The following is a 15,195-nucleotide window of genomic DNA, read 5'->3' as shown; positions in this document are numbered from 1 at the left end:
ATTTGTTCTGACACACACAGGTGCTTCATTCCTCACCCGCCTCTGAGAAGTGACGCTCCCACCTCATGATGCCATTACATAAGGCTGACCCAGTCAACTGTGTGCTGGGTTCAGTGTGTCAGACCGACAGAGATTCTTTCACTGCTGCAGACACAAACTAGACGAAAAACAAAGAGCCTGGGGCTAAAACAACAGAACAGGGAGGAGCTGCTCTCCAGAAACAGGAGAAGAGAAAGGACTGAGGAACACAGATGAAGAGGGAAACAGGAAAAAGGAAGCAGGCCTGACAGCAACACAAACACATGGTGTACATGCTGTTATTTTCACATCTGTGTGACCATTCCAGCAGCTTCCTGTCAGCGAGGTGACACACCTGCGCAGGAGGACTGGAGCGTTAAAATACATGTTTGGACCAGAAAAACAAAAACATAAATACCACGTCATCCCTTAATAATCATTAAATAAACTTGAAGCATTAACTACTAAACATAAATGCATGTTGACTATTTTAACAGCAGAGAAACGTAAAAAAAAATGTACCTAATTTATATATACAGTATATATTTGAGTGTTTTTATTAGATAACCTCCTGAAGAACAAATTAAACTCAATGAGAACAATATCCTACAGAACATTATCATTCAAGGCAGCAACTGTATACAAAAAATAAAAAATAAAAAGCAACAGAACTTCCACTGTAATAACCTGTTATAACATCTATTGACACTAGAGGGCGCCTCTGGCCTTATAAAATGTGGGGACAGTTGAGTCAGGTTGGAGGATTTTATTTGTGTCTCTGCAGGCCGATGGAGCTGGTGAGACAGAAGAACATGACGTCTTGTTTCAGGCGGTGAATCAACACACTCAGCTGTGATTCAGGGTGTTTCCACCATGTTCACGAGACGAAACTGAAGCTGTGTGTAAGTATTTAAACTTGTCACTGATGTATTTATGTAGTACTTGCCACTATTACAACAGTAAAATCACCAAATACTGCCACCTTCTATGAATGAGCATTTTGTTTTTTTCTGACATCCCATCGAACTCATACAAACCAGTTTAAATTAAAAGTAAAATAAAAATAGACTTTAATACGGGATGGCTTCCTGGTCTGTTCTGAACTTTGACGACTTTCTTGCAAATCATCTCCACATGTGCTCAGACTGCAGAGAATGTCAAGCATCTGTTTCACTGCTGCTTTTAATTTGAAAATATTCACTTGTGATAAATGTTAGGTGCAAACTGACCTGATTGGTTCTGCAGCAGTCTGACCTACAGAGCACATACTGAAACTGACCTTGGAGTGACCCACAAAGACGAGAGGCTACAGAATAAAAGCACGAGACTCCGTTCACATTCATTCAGCAAATATTTATTTTAGAAATTTTTTTATACGTTTTCTTGCTTTTAAAGAGGACAGTTTTTCAACAAGGCTTTCTGATGACGCGTCAACAATCATTGTGCGTCAGTGGAAGATTCATTACAAGTCCATGTAAGTACAAATCACACTCCGTTTTTTTAAGTTGACAAAATAAAAAAATGGGAGGTGTTTGGAAAGAGAAAATTAACAGTCAGGAAATACAAAAATATAGATAAAACAATTTTAACAGCTGTTTTATTTTATTTCCTCTTTCACTCTCTCCAAAAGAAAAAACAAAACTATATCTTTGGATCAACTTATTATGGACTGTAGAAGACATTTATACAGAATGCATAAATTCATGTTCAGCCCCATCACTCTATAATCCATCAGTCTATAATCCAGTCTATAATCCATCAGTCTATAATCCATCTCCCTTGTTTTTATCATTTATAAAACTAACACCCTGCCCTGTGTTTTCTTATATACCTGAACCCCCTAATGAATGCCCTCCCAGAACCCCTCCAGTCTCTCTCTGGTAAACAGATCACAGCACTTTGTCCTGGTGTGTCGGGGAAGCCTGTGGGGACTCACAGTTTGAAGGCGGATGCGGTTCCTGCTTGAACTTTTGGCACTGAGAGTCCTTAACGTGAGTGCTGACCGATCTCCAGGCTGGCCCTCCTCTTCCTCTCGGGACCTTCAGTCTTGCTGAACTGTCCCGCGTTTTGAAGGGGGCACCAGGTGTTCGGGCAGAGCGGCCGGCAGCTCGTGGCCCTCCAGCTTCACCTTGATCAAATGGTTGGCCAGGGCGAACTCGTCGTCGTCGAGGAAGCCGTCTTTGTCCACGTCTGCCAGCTTCCAGATTTTGCCCAGGACTGTGTTGGGCAGTTTGGACTTCAGCATCTCCTTCTTGGCCGCCGCTCCGGACACCTTGCCGTTGATGGGGGAGAGGGTGTAAAAGATCTCATCGTACGTGGGCTTGTCGCGGCCCACCACCCACTCTAGCTCGTCGATGCCTTCGCTGGCCCCCTCGCCGTAGCCGTGGCCGAAGGGGCCGCTCATGGTTCCCTCGAAGGCTCCGCCCTTCACGGTCTGGCTCGGCATGGCGGCCTCTTCCTGACGCACCATCGCCATGAGGCGGGCGATGTCGTTGGCGAGCATGTCCTCCACCGCTTCCAGCAGCTTGGGTTTCAGCGCCGCAAATTTGGTGAAGTCCTGGTTGTTCAGCAGCTCCTGAAGTGGCGGGGAGAGAAAACAGGAATTAGAGATAGAAATAGATCAGTCGTCAATGGCTACCGACGGGAGCAAAATACAAGAAGCAGGATTTCCTGACAAACCAGGGAAAATAAATCTCATTCCCGTTCTGGCCCATCCTGGAGGGCAAGAGCAGGAAACAAGGGCGAAGATGTGAAGACTAAAGGTTGGAAGGTCATTACACTAGTACAGGTTTGTTCCTACACCGGCACACAAAAACAACAACTTCATCTGTAACTTCCTGTCTGAACCGCCACGTCCAGCTGTAACCAGGTTTTTAATTTTACCTGCATCTTGGCGAGGTTGGGAAAGTCTCCAGGTGAGATCTGGTGCTCCTTCTCTATTTTGTGGTAGATATCGCCCAGACTGGCTATCAGCTCCTTCTTTTTGGAGTCCTTTCCAAACACAGCGGGCATTTCCTTTTTCAGAGAGCTGATAATGTAGGCCTGCACCTGGAGGTCCACGACACAAGAAACACTTCAGTGATCAGAGTTTCTACAGGGTGCAATTAAAGTGCCTGTGATGTCAAACCTTTGTAATACATATGAAAAGCATTTTTAGAAAGAGGACATTGATAAAATATTGTAAAAGAAATTTCATGTCGCTGAGATGAAGAGTTGTTGAGATACTTGCCTGTGAAGTAACAGGAAGTGATGTCAAAGGGGAATGTCTGCATGTGAACAGAGCGTTGCTACAACAGCCAACAACACAGACTGTAGAGAAGAATCTGATGTTTAAGATTATTTTGAGTGACTATCGGAGAGATGGAGAGTCAGAGTTCAAATAATATTGTTTCAATAAACAAAGACCAGAGAGTTTTCTCTGTTAGAGTTCCCCTTTGATGTCACTTCCTGTTTCACTTTGGCTGAGCTAAGTTCAAAAGAAAACATTCCAGTTATGTGACAAAATGTGTTCAATCGTGTGTGTTATTCATGACTTCATATTATTAATGACTTTTTCTATTTGAAGAATATGCACGTCACCGGCACTTTAAAGAGACAACTGTAATGTTTTTTTGTTTTTAAACAAGCCAATAAAAAAAACATACATGAAAGCAGCAAAAGATAAATTAATGTTCTGAGTCCTAAGAGTCATGTTGTAAAAATTTTGAAAATAAAAAAAATTAATTTCTTGCTTGACGTCAAAAAGTTACTGATTTTAAATCCATCACCTTCAAAACTTTGTATTTTTGTTTTGCTTGTAGTTGCACTTTCTGGGTTTGGTAGCTGAACAGTACAGATATTTTCCATCAGCTTACTTTATGAACTTCAATTTAATTGAAAAATATAATAATTTGGATGAAACTTTGCATTAAATCCACCACCTTCTGAATCATTAATCTAACAGATCTGATGAAGCTGACAGCAAAACATGTTAACAGCAGAAAACGTCTTCGTGCTCTGACATCATCACCTGTAAATGCCGGACATTTTTCCAGACTTGATTTTCGACTCTAATCCCCACTGATATGAATCTCGGCTGCACGGTTGAGGCCCCGGGGCCGTGTGAAGACTAACCTTGGCGAGGCGTGCTCGCTTGATGAGGTCATTGAGTTTGCGCAGAGCGGCGTTGCGTGGCAGAGACTGAATGTCCAGGAACAAGTCCTGCTCCTCCGCCTCAAACAACTTCCTGTTGTCGGGAACCAACAGGGGCTGGGCCCAGAACGAGCCGATGTACACGCGCACCACCTGGAATCGAGTTTGCACAGGTTAGTCTCCAGCGGGTTGACTTATCTGCTCAGCACTCACACAGGAGGAAACCTGACACTGCAGTCTGCTTGTTAAAACAATTATACTGCTCATCCCTACAAAAACGGCAAATAGGATGTCAGACAATGTATTTCCAAACTGTGAAGCTAAAAAGGTTCAGAATTTTGTGCTTTGCTTCCTGTTTAAAATGTCCACTATGCAATTCTGTATCAAAGTCAATGAATAATGATCTACATGATCCAAAGGTTTCAGCTGATGAATGCGTCTCTGAATCAAACATTAACCGAGCAGTAAAAAAAAAAAAAAACCTCATAAGACCGGGTCACATGACAGGACATGGGATTTGAAAGGATAATATAAGTTTTTCCACTTTCATTACATTTAAACCTTAAAGTGTTTGTTTTATATCTTTGGTTACAGCAAGCCTCAGAACACTGATAGGATTTCTGTTGTCCTTGGAAAGAAAAATAAAAATAAAATAAAAAACTTCTGTTCTGACCTGCCCAGAGACGATTCTTTGACACATTAACAGACTGTTCAAAGTTTAGCAAAAAGCTAATCCTTGTTAGCTACAGATGCTAATATTTTGAATAGTACTGTTCAAAACGTGGAAAAGAACAGACGTGTACCTCAGGGGTGTTGATGATTTTTCCCAAAGACCACATCAGCGCTCCGTAGACCCTCATCAGCTGCTGGGTGCTGATCTGGTCCGCTTTGTTCAGCACCACGCGCATCTTGTCTTCGTGGTTCTTCAGCGCGCGGATCACCTCGGAGAACTCGTCGGAGATGTCCAGCTTGTGCGCGTCGAACAGGAGGATGATGCGGTCCACGCGCTCAGCGAACCACTCCAGCACGGCGGCAAAGTCATAACCTGCAGACGGGAGGAGGGTCTGTGAGGGCGCCGTTTCATTATTATTAGATCGGTTCACGGTCAGGGAAACCTCAAGTGTTTAAGTAAGGAAACACTGTTAGTGTCGGTAATTTGTGTACAGACCTGCTTCACAACAATAATAAAAACTATTTTAAACTGTAAAGTGCCGACAGGGATCAATAACTTGACAAAGAGGTCAGTGCTACAAATACACGAGAGAGGTTCAACTCTGAATTCTGTTTTCATAACTCAGGCTTGATGAACAAGTAATGTTTAGAAAAGTCTTTTTTTTCCACTTCTGGTTATTGTTTAACCAGGTGGACTGACACAACAGAAAGGAGACTATAAAAGCAAAGATTGTTCCAAACGAAGGCCTCCTGCTCAGTCTGAGACAATACATTCACAGAAAGTCCTGATATGAGCTTAAATTAAAAAAAAAAAAACCTTGCCCGTAATTAAATATAAATATACTTTTGAGCTGGTAAGATTAAAACTCTACAGAGGTCAATGACATTAAAAAGTGATAAACTCTACATTTCTGTTCTCCTTTCTGTTCAGTTCCCACTTCATATTTTTAAAACAACACACTAAATCAAAACACGAGAACAGGTTCTGTCAGAGTCGCTGGTGTTCAGTTTGCAGGGAGAGAACAGAGTTGTGGCTTTGATTAGAGCTGGAGAATCATCTGATCAGAAAAAAATGCAGCTGGTATTAAAAAAAAGCCTCAGCTGCTGCTGATACGTTCCAACATGGCCGGGGTTTTGTCCCTAAAAATTCCCAAACAACAAAAAGGCAGACAGACTCCGTTACTTCAGAGCATCGGGGAAAAAAGGACAGATGTAAAAGGAATCAGAGAGGGGGTAAAAGTGAAAGTAAAAAGAAAACTATATATAGACATGGACATAAGTGACAGTATGAAAAACAAGTTTGTATAAGTGAGGGTAAAAACTCAGCTGGAGCAAAGGGAAGACATTTATTCTCTCACTCTAAAGCCTGTTTTTAAAACGCACAACAGGGCATCAGATACAGACAGCTGCTGGAGTCCAGACTTACTTATAGCATCAACAACTGCTCTGTGAGCACCACATGGACCACATGGACACCAAGACATACAGCTATGAAGTCATGATAAATATAGACAGAGATGAAAATCAAAGAGAAGAAAAGAAAGAGAAGAAGGGTTTAAAGAGAAGCTAACACTCAAATCATTACTTAGGTTATGGGAAACTTGCTTTCAGTTTTGCTTTCATTACGATGTTTGCTTAAAAGAAAAAAAAAGTTTAGTTTACAGAAAGGCCTTGAGATGAGGGCAGATTGTGTTCAGATGAAACCAAATCCACCTGCCAGCACTTTTAAACCTTCAAAAACAAATCTAACAACCAGTAAAACGTCAGCTCGGTTTAAAGTCTGCCAACAAGAAACACTTTAAGAAACGGTTTGTGCCGAAAACTTCAAGTTGGCTTCAAGGAACTTTTACTTTTAATATTTAGCTGAATGATGTGTGTGTGTCACTGTTCACACAGTCAACTCCTCCACAATTAAAAACAGGAAAAGTCAGCAAATAGTTCTGCAAAAATGACAGTTTCAATACATCTTTTAGTTTCGTCGGGAACAAATACTGAGCTGTAAATGCTGCTCTAATCAAAAACGAACACAGCCGTAGGCTTATGCAATACGAGCCAGTAAACTGACTTCACTAGTTCACAATCTCTGGGTGTTTTAGAGCATCTTTAAAAAATAAAAAGGTTTGAGTGTTTGATAAGTCCCACACAGCCCCTCTCAGCTGATTAGCCATGAGGAAAATTCTGATGCAATGCTGTCGTTTCCTGCAGTTTAACCAATATCTGCCCAGACATGCATGTGCCCGTCACACTTGAGCCGCACAATCTGAGCGGTACTGTTTATATACGACACAGTCTGTACAGTAATTCTTTGGAGTACAGTACTGCATCTGTGTTTATACAGAAACAAAGTACAGGATGACGAGTGTTTGCTGAAAAATGGGAGAATGAGCCTTTGTAAGAATGTAGAGGAACGTATAGAGGGGAAACAAAACTGAGGGATGCGGACGGCTTTAACTAAACACTGGTATGCAAACACTGTCAACTAGCTGTACCATTATAACTAAAAATACTATATATATATTAATCATTTTTAATTAAATGTTATTGTAACCTTTATTCAAGAGACATAACAGCAAAATAAAAGTTATGTCTGCAAGAAAATCTCAAATTTCCTAATCAGTGCTTCGTGTTGTTTCCCTCTTGGCTCTTGCTGTGTCTTATGGGAAATTAGATTCAATTTAAAGCAGATTGATGAAGAGATCTCAGTGGAATACAGTCATTGGAGGAGGGAGGGGTCCGTTTTGGAAAACTCTGTTCGCCATTTACTCTACTTCCTTTCACCAGAGAACACAAAACCCTGCTGCCTGTACATGCATTTCCTCTTAAAACAGCTCAAATCAGGAAAAAAAAAAAAAGCAGAAGCTGCATTTTATCTTCTTCCTATGTTCTGTAAGATCATCAAAAGCTTGAAAAGTGTGTGTAGCAATACTAAAATGACCCTGAAGGTCATATTGTTGCAGCAAGTGGAGAAAAAAAATTCCACAGAGCACAAAGGAAATAACTCAAGAAGATAAACTAAAAATGAAAAAAATGACGTTTCTCTTGGAGTCAAAGGGAAAAGGTCGCACTGAGCTGTTGAAAACTACATCTGCATTGACAGGAAATGACATACGAGGTGCTGCATTCGGTTTTCCTGCTCAGATCTCCTTCACATTTACATTCAGCTGTTCAGCAAGGCTTTGCCTTGAGGGAGTGAGAGTGTTAAATACAGGTTTGACGGCACTATGCTGCTGTCGTCTCCAGAGAACCTGCCAAAGAGAATACCAGAGAACGACTCTGGGAAAAGAAAGAGCATGTAGGCCGTTTAGAGCAGGTTTGCTTTTTATATTTAAACTTGTGACTTCCTGTGGGTTTATTTGGTGTCTCTTCTAAAGACAAACCATTTCAAGTTTTTAAGATTAGAGGGTGTAGTAGAGCCAACAAGTGTCGATGGCGAGTGCATGAAAAAAGCTGTTTAATGACATTGTGTGTGTGTGTGTGTGTGTGTGTGTGTGTGTGTGTGTGTGTGTGTGTGTGTGNTGTGTGTGTGTGTGTGTGTGTGTGTGTGTGTGTGTGTGTGTGTGTGTGTGTGAGAAGCTGACCTCTGCTTATCCTCTGTTTTTCCCCTGACAGGATTCCAGGAGTATCAATGATACTGATGCTCTCCAGGACAGGGTTGGCCAACTGAGCACACATAAACCTGAGGAAGAGGAGATACAAAGAAATAAGACACAGAAGAGTGCAAAAGAAAACAAGTGAGGGCACGACACAAAGAGAGAGAGATGAAGGATAAGAGTGGAAAAGTGAAGGAGAGGGAACAGAAAACCAGTTGAGTGAGATTGTTTATCCCTAAGCCTGGCCTTTATCACCACTCTGAAGCATTTCAGTTACTACTGTTTCACAAACAAACACTATAGCAGAAAACTAGTGTAGGAGAGGAAGAAATAGTCCCCATTTTCAACACCTCCTGAGTTACTGTTCATTTATCTTTTTTTTTTAACCAAAAAGTAACATGTATACCAACGCCAGGCTCATTTGATGTAAAACCAGTGGTTACTTTCAGTTAGGTTCATCACCACAATTATCTCAATAACAGAGATGATGGGAACAAACAGATCTGTCTGTGACTTTCATGGAAAAGAAGTAAATCACTCAACAGAAACAGCAGAACCAATAAATGCGGCGTTTTCACATTTAAAAATAAAAACAGCATTAACTGATCGCGACACTGAACTGCTTTGACAGTCATCCAAGGCCTGACGTGAGTTTTCAATTGAATGTAAATTTATGGTCCACCCGTGGGGTTGCTGTGGGGCTTGAGGTGCAGCTTGATTTGTGTCAACACGTTTATTTTTTTAGGATTCTGCTTCAATAAGACCAAAATCTACCCTGGTAAAAAAAATTAAAAAAAAAAGGCTGCAACTGTTTCATTTATAGCTAATTTAATTTTTAAACGGACTACATACACTTATAGAACTGGACTTTTTCCATGTAGAAATTATAACTCAAGTGATCAAGGCACACCTGTATACAGGTAAAAGCTCATAACTATGCAGGCAATTGTTCTGTGGTTTACTGTTTAGGTTTTGTGTTTATCTGACGCACAATCATCAATCAAGCTGAACTAATTAATTGTTTGAGTCTATTTGACACTTTAAATACTGTTTGGATGTTATTTCCCACAGCAAAGCGAGACAATATGATGATGCTGATTCTCTGAACAGCACAGAGGCTTTGTTTGAAGAAGACCCCCCCCCCCGCCGCTGATGTTTGAGTCATCACACAGAAAAATGTTGGGACAACAAACTACAAGCTTTAAAATTTAAAGACCCGAGTCATTCCCTGAGCAACATTATTTACAACACAACAGGGTCTCAGAAATGAGTTACAAACCCTGACTCTCTAAGACACACCCAGAATAACACAGACACTACAAAGTGTGAGGGGGACGACTTGTTTTACACAAATCCAGAAAGTCCAACTCACGACAAAGAGGGAGTTTGTAAAGACATCCCACAGTTTTACTTCTCGCTCTGCTGCCCCTTCAGCCAAACTGAAACGGTACTCCCAGCATGAATGCAGAGGCACCAGGTCATAAGACCGGGGAAACCATGATTTCACATTCCTGCTGCAACCACACACACACACACAGACTGTCCACAGACCCCAACAGAGGTATTATACCACGTGCAAGGGGGGGAATAAAAAAATCTACACAGACCGAGTCAAAAAGGAAAAGAGAAAATTGCTTTTCAGATCAACTTTCTATGGTTCGTGCTATATTACAATAACACTAACCAACAAAGAAAACTCATTTTCCCCCTCCCCTCTCATATTTGATAATATTTGACGTTCAGCTGGATCTTTGGTTCAGATTTTCCATTCAGCTCTGTCCAAACATTTTTCCACACGGAGCTTCGCAAGGCAAAACATTCAGAACATTTTGAGCTGGAATTCTCAAAAACAAAGCTTATTGAAGGAGCACAGGTCGAAAAACTCGAGAGATAGAGAGATAGAGTTTACTGAGAGTAGGTCTTAGAAATAAGAGACATGTTTTTTCTGAGGACATTTCACCTCAGATGATAGAGCAGTATTAGTAGTTGTTCTGCTCCACTGCTTGACCTTCAGCCTTCCTTCACATCGTAACCTCTACACTACTGACCACGCGAACAGGAACCGAGTCACTATTCCCACACCTTTTTCTGTAACGTATTGGTTTGTGACTAAATTACCAACTTCCCCAACACGTGCTGGTGCATTCGTGTATTTTTGTGTTTGCCCTGTAAGGCTAAACGAGTGTCTACCTCAGTAAAGTGCAGAGTCAGCATCCTGGAACAACAGGACAGAACGGAACAGGACAGTGTGGGCCGGGTGGGTCAGAGCGGAACTTGAGCTTTGCTGACTCCAGTTTTACTGACTAATGGCTCTCAGAGAGTGCAGAAATACACAGAGGCCCTCAAACTGCAGTGGTATGGAAATTAAACAAAAACAAGAAGAACTAAATAAATATGCATTTGACAGAAGCTGCAAAGAGGAATTGAAATGCTTCAGTCAAAACACCTGGTACAAAATGATCTCTACACAACACTAATAATGTGAATAAATGCCTTGTGTAACTTTAGATTGCCAAAACTAAAAGTGAGCTCAAAGTGTGAGGATCCCACGACTAATTTCTGTTTACAATCTTCATAAATAACTGGTTACACTCAGGGCAAAATCCCACCTGAGCCTGGTAGTTAAGGGCTAATGGACAAGTTCAATAACTATAGTTAAGAGTCGCACAGAAGAGGTGCATTTATTCTGTCTCTTTATCTCGTGCCTGCTCCAACGTATGGCACAGAATCAACTAGACTTGTAGAAACTTCTGGTTAATAGGAGAAAAAATGTGGTCAATTAACCCAATCCAAATATTTTTTGGAGTAATGCATTTGACATTTAAATAAATACTCTAGACCAGTTACTGGCTATGTGGTCAAACATTGACTTAAAGATTAGCGATGTATTCTTTAAGCCAACGTCTGACCAGTCAAACCCTCATAGACAACGATGCAAAGTGAATTTATGCAGTCACAAGCTCCATGACGCAAAGGACTCCTTCCAACAGTTTGACAAATTATGCAACAATGAACAATAGCCTGTTTATTTATACACAGCCTTATCTGGTTTCCTCTGAAGTATTTAATAAACTCTGAGAAGAGAGTTATGGTCTGTGAAGTCAAACACCACCTACTCCTTTAAAGAGCTATGTGGAAAAGCATGACCTCATTTTTTACTCTGAATGATGGTACTTGGAATGAGTTTGCTCTCGTGGAAGATAAGGGTGACACTCTACAAGAATGGTAGGAAGGAATGCCAAAACGTATCAGTAGATTGAGCAAGTCTCTACTTGAGGGTTTTTCCCATTACAGCAGAGGACAACTAAACAAACTTGAATATTTGGACACCGGCAGCAGATTAGGATCGCTGTCCGTGCATTAGCCATTTGTTTGGGCATTATTTGTCCATCTGTTCGGCTGGCTCTGCGGGGTGACACCGTGTTATCGCTCACTGAGAACGGGACATCCCCACATCCTCAGGAAGTCACTGGATCAGGACTCGCACGCTCTGATGTCACTATGAATTCACACACGGTGCGGCAGGATTCAAGTGTTTAAGCTTTCATTAAGCATTGTCATTCAGGCTCTGACTCACAGCACCTTGCACTCTTGACTAGGAAAGGGGAGGAGTTTGGTTCATAAAAGTCAATGGGAAACTAGGATCTTTAAGTGTTCTTGGTCCTTTTGATCGTCATTTTAAAGCACACAACTGTGTTAATTATTTATTTAATGTTCAATTATTCTTTTTCTTCACAGATTATCCTTTAAATTGCATTGGGTTTTTTTAGCCCCACGTGGAAAACTCGTGACTCATCAGAATATTTGGAATGACTAAGCTGAATTGTCAGACAGAATATCCTTTTTAAAGACACTTTAGGAAATGCCAAAGATGTTTTAAACACTCTATAATCCAGAGCTCACTAAACAAAGGCCAATGAGTTAAAATGTTGTAACAATGATACTGAAACACCTGCTTACTTAATCGTTTTACTGATGCAAATATATCACACAACCGCAGTGTAGGGAGGGACAATAAAACCATTTAACCCTTTTGTTATACAACTTCATAGGTTAAAAAAGGAGTTGGCTTGAAGCTGATGTGGAAATACTTACAGGCAGGACATGAAACTTACAGCACTGACACAAGGTCAGAATGTTCCCAAGCATTGTAGCATATGTTCACGCTGCCATACTGTGACACGAGGACAAAAAAAAAAAACGCATCTATAGCAGCTGGTCTTTAATTTGAACTCTGTGAGGTCTGCAGAAAGAATGCTTTCCCTAGCAAGTGTCCCAAATGTATTTATTCAAACAGAATAAGCGCAGTGACAGCCATGCTAGCTTTCTTCTCTAAACACACTGTTTTCAGGGCCTGTACCTTTCTGAAGGTTGGCAACTTCTCTCTGCTAGAAAAGCTTTGCCACCTAGAATGATAGTAAAATATAGAAAAGCTGCCCTACTTAAAATTAATTACCTCTAGTGTGGGGGAAAAGCTGTGCCACCTGATATACAATTACTGCAAATACAGGTAACCATGTTTAAGTATATGTACTTAGTTAGCACAAAATGTAAGGAGATTTGTGTTGGTTGATTATTGGGGGTACCAGAAGCTCAAAGCAAGTATCAATAGCAACAGCAAATTAAGCTGTTTGGCAGAGATGTTTTGGCTATTTTTTCATGTTCCTTGCAAATATGGCAACATTTACAAGGAAAATTAACAGGCTTTCAAATTAAATTAAAAAAATTGCCAAGAAGCATTGTTCAAAAAAGAAAGAAAAAGAAATCTCCCAAACACAAACTTCCATACTATTTGTGCCGTTTATACAAACACATTCTGCTCAAACTTCACCATAACCACTGATTTGGGTCCAGATAAGACTTCTTTTGAGTTTGGACATTTGGGAACCCCTCATCTGTAGAATGGTTCTTTCAGAGTTGTCTGAAAATACAGTATTTAGTGTTATATCAACTGCTTTTCCTCTAAAGTGAAATTAAAATAGCTTCGACTTAATTAGATAACATAATAGAAAGCCTCTTTTTTTGCTGAACACTAGTGGTGTAAGAAAATATCGATACACTGAAATATCGCGATATTTCATTTCCCAATACTGTATCGATTTTTTTATTAAGGTTTAAAATGTCAACTTTCCTGCCAGCTGTTCATGTTTATGTTGTAGTTCAGCCTCTGACCACTAGTTGGCAGCAGTGAGCCAGCCATTTGGCTCCTCTACTTCTTGAGGTAGAGACCATTGTTAAGTGTTGGGTGACCGTATTGTAAATTAATATTAAAAACTAAAAGCTGCAAAAAATATATTTTCAAACTATCTATTGTCAAATTTAGTCCAATAATTGAAAACATGGATGAAATAAGAAATATGAAACAAATAAAATAAAATACATACAAAGCAGAACACAGCTAAATGTATCAAAAGTATGTCTATGTAATATTAGAATTTTCTGAGACAATGAATTTTGATTTTTCATTTTTTTTCCCTGTAAGAGATTTTTATTTAATAGAATTTTTGGACAAAAAAAAATCGCAATATATCGGGGTATATCGTATCGTGACCCCTCTGTCATGATATGTATCGTATCGCCAAATTCTTGCCAATACACAGCCCTACTGAACACAGGGTGCATTTACCACCTGTATGATGACATCTGACATCTTCAAAACGAAAGAAAGAAAGTAGGGAAATTCACACACTTGGCTTTGACGCAAATGTTGCACAACAGCCTTTAAAAAAAAGGTGTGGTTCATGTCAGTACTTGTATGACTTAAATCACATATGGTGTATTATTATGGGTTAATTCTTCCCACGCATCTGCTCTAATTAATGTCCAAGTGGAGCTTGACACTCGCGTGAATGAATGGCATTGGGGTTGTGAAAGCTAATTTTGTACAGTTATGGCGTTTTGCTGCATTTGGTTTGCTTTAAACAGAAGTTTGAAAACTTGTTGCTGACGTTACCTGTTGAGAAACGCGTTTCCGAAGGCGTTGAGTTTGCGGAAAGGCTTCTTTGGGTCGACGACCAGGGCATTACCCGGTATCACGCCCTCCTGGTCGCCGTGCATCACGGCGATGAAAGAGTCTGTGGTCGGCTCGGGGCCGATCCGCATACCGGGGAAGTCCTGCTCTATGAGGTGCCGGATGAAGGTGGTCTTACCGGTGGAGTACTGGCCCACCAGGAGTACCATGGGCTTGTTGTCGAAGTCGGCATCTTCGAGCGCGGGGGAGTGGAAGTCGTGGAATCGATACGTGTCCTCCAGCGGGAACAGTTTGGTTCGGTAAAGCCGCCGCAGCCCATCCGACACGTTCTGGAACAGCTCGGGGTCCTTTTTCAGGTTCTTCCTAAACATTGTTGCTAAATTTCAACCCTTAAATGACACCTCCGTGCCAGTCGCCCCTTGAATGATTAGCTAATTTAGCGAGGAGTGGGTCTCTCGCGCCGCAAAGAGACTAAGCTGCCAGTCGCTGGAGTCGAGCTACGACTGGGGCGAGGTCTTGAAGTTTATATCCCCACCCTCTTTGCTAAGCTAGCCAGTGGCCACGCACTACGAGTCAAAGGGAGGACTCTCCCTCAGCAAAGTCTAAGTCTGGCTGACTCACTCAGAGAAACTCCACCATTAATGCCAAACTCTGAGCGGATATGTATCGTTTAATGCCACGCGACAGACGGTGGAGAAACCGTGACAACCTAAAAGAAATTAGCCACTTGCTTAGTAGCGCGACAGAAACCACCATACCGGAAGACACGCATGACCCGGAAATGCCTTCAAATTAAAAGTCTCAGTTAATGTC

General features: G+C 41.1%; 1 protein-coding gene across 1 annotated transcript; it reads right to left on the bottom strand.

Moving 5' to 3' along the window:
* Positions 1-1,356: 1,356 nt before the first annotated feature.
* On the bottom strand, positions 1,357-15,156 carry ehd1a (EH-domain containing 1a). The gene is made up of 6 exons (XM_014006161.1): positions 14,365-15,156; positions 8,400-8,497; positions 4,953-5,194; positions 4,132-4,302; positions 2,902-3,066; positions 1,357-2,593 (listed from the first exon to the last, which is right to left on the bottom strand). Exons 1-6 carry the CDS (start codon positions 14,751-14,753, stop codon positions 2,060-2,062), a joined length of 1,599 nt encoding a protein of 532 aa, XP_013861615.1. The 5' UTR covers positions 14,754-15,156; the 3' UTR covers positions 1,357-2,059.
* Positions 15,157-15,195: the final 39 nt, after the last annotated feature.

This window comes from Austrofundulus limnaeus, unplaced genomic scaffold (genome assembly GCF_001266775.1).
Source record: "Austrofundulus limnaeus strain Quisiro unplaced genomic scaffold, Austrofundulus_limnaeus-1.0 Scaffold1, whole genome shotgun sequence".
NCBI classification, from domain to species: domain Eukaryota; kingdom Metazoa; phylum Chordata; class Actinopteri; order Cyprinodontiformes; family Rivulidae; genus Austrofundulus; species Austrofundulus limnaeus.
The sequence above is the reverse complement of the archived record's forward strand: the minus strand, read 5'-3'. Positions and strand labels throughout refer to the sequence as shown.

Bases quoted from the DNA above. Each gene is read 5' to 3' on its own strand.
- ehd1a (XM_014006161.1), bottom strand. From the start codon at position 14,753: ATGTTTAGGAAGAACCTGAAAAAGGACCCCGAGCTGTTCCAGAACGTG. The intron at 5,195-8,399 runs GTCAGCTTCTCA...TCCCGTCTGCAG, and splicing joins AAAACAGAGGATAAGCAGAG to GTTATGACTTTGCCGCCGTG. The intron at 3,067-4,131 runs GTTAGTCTTCAC...GTGGACCTCCAG, and splicing joins AGCGAGCACGCCTCGCCAAG to GTGCAGGCCTACATTATCAG.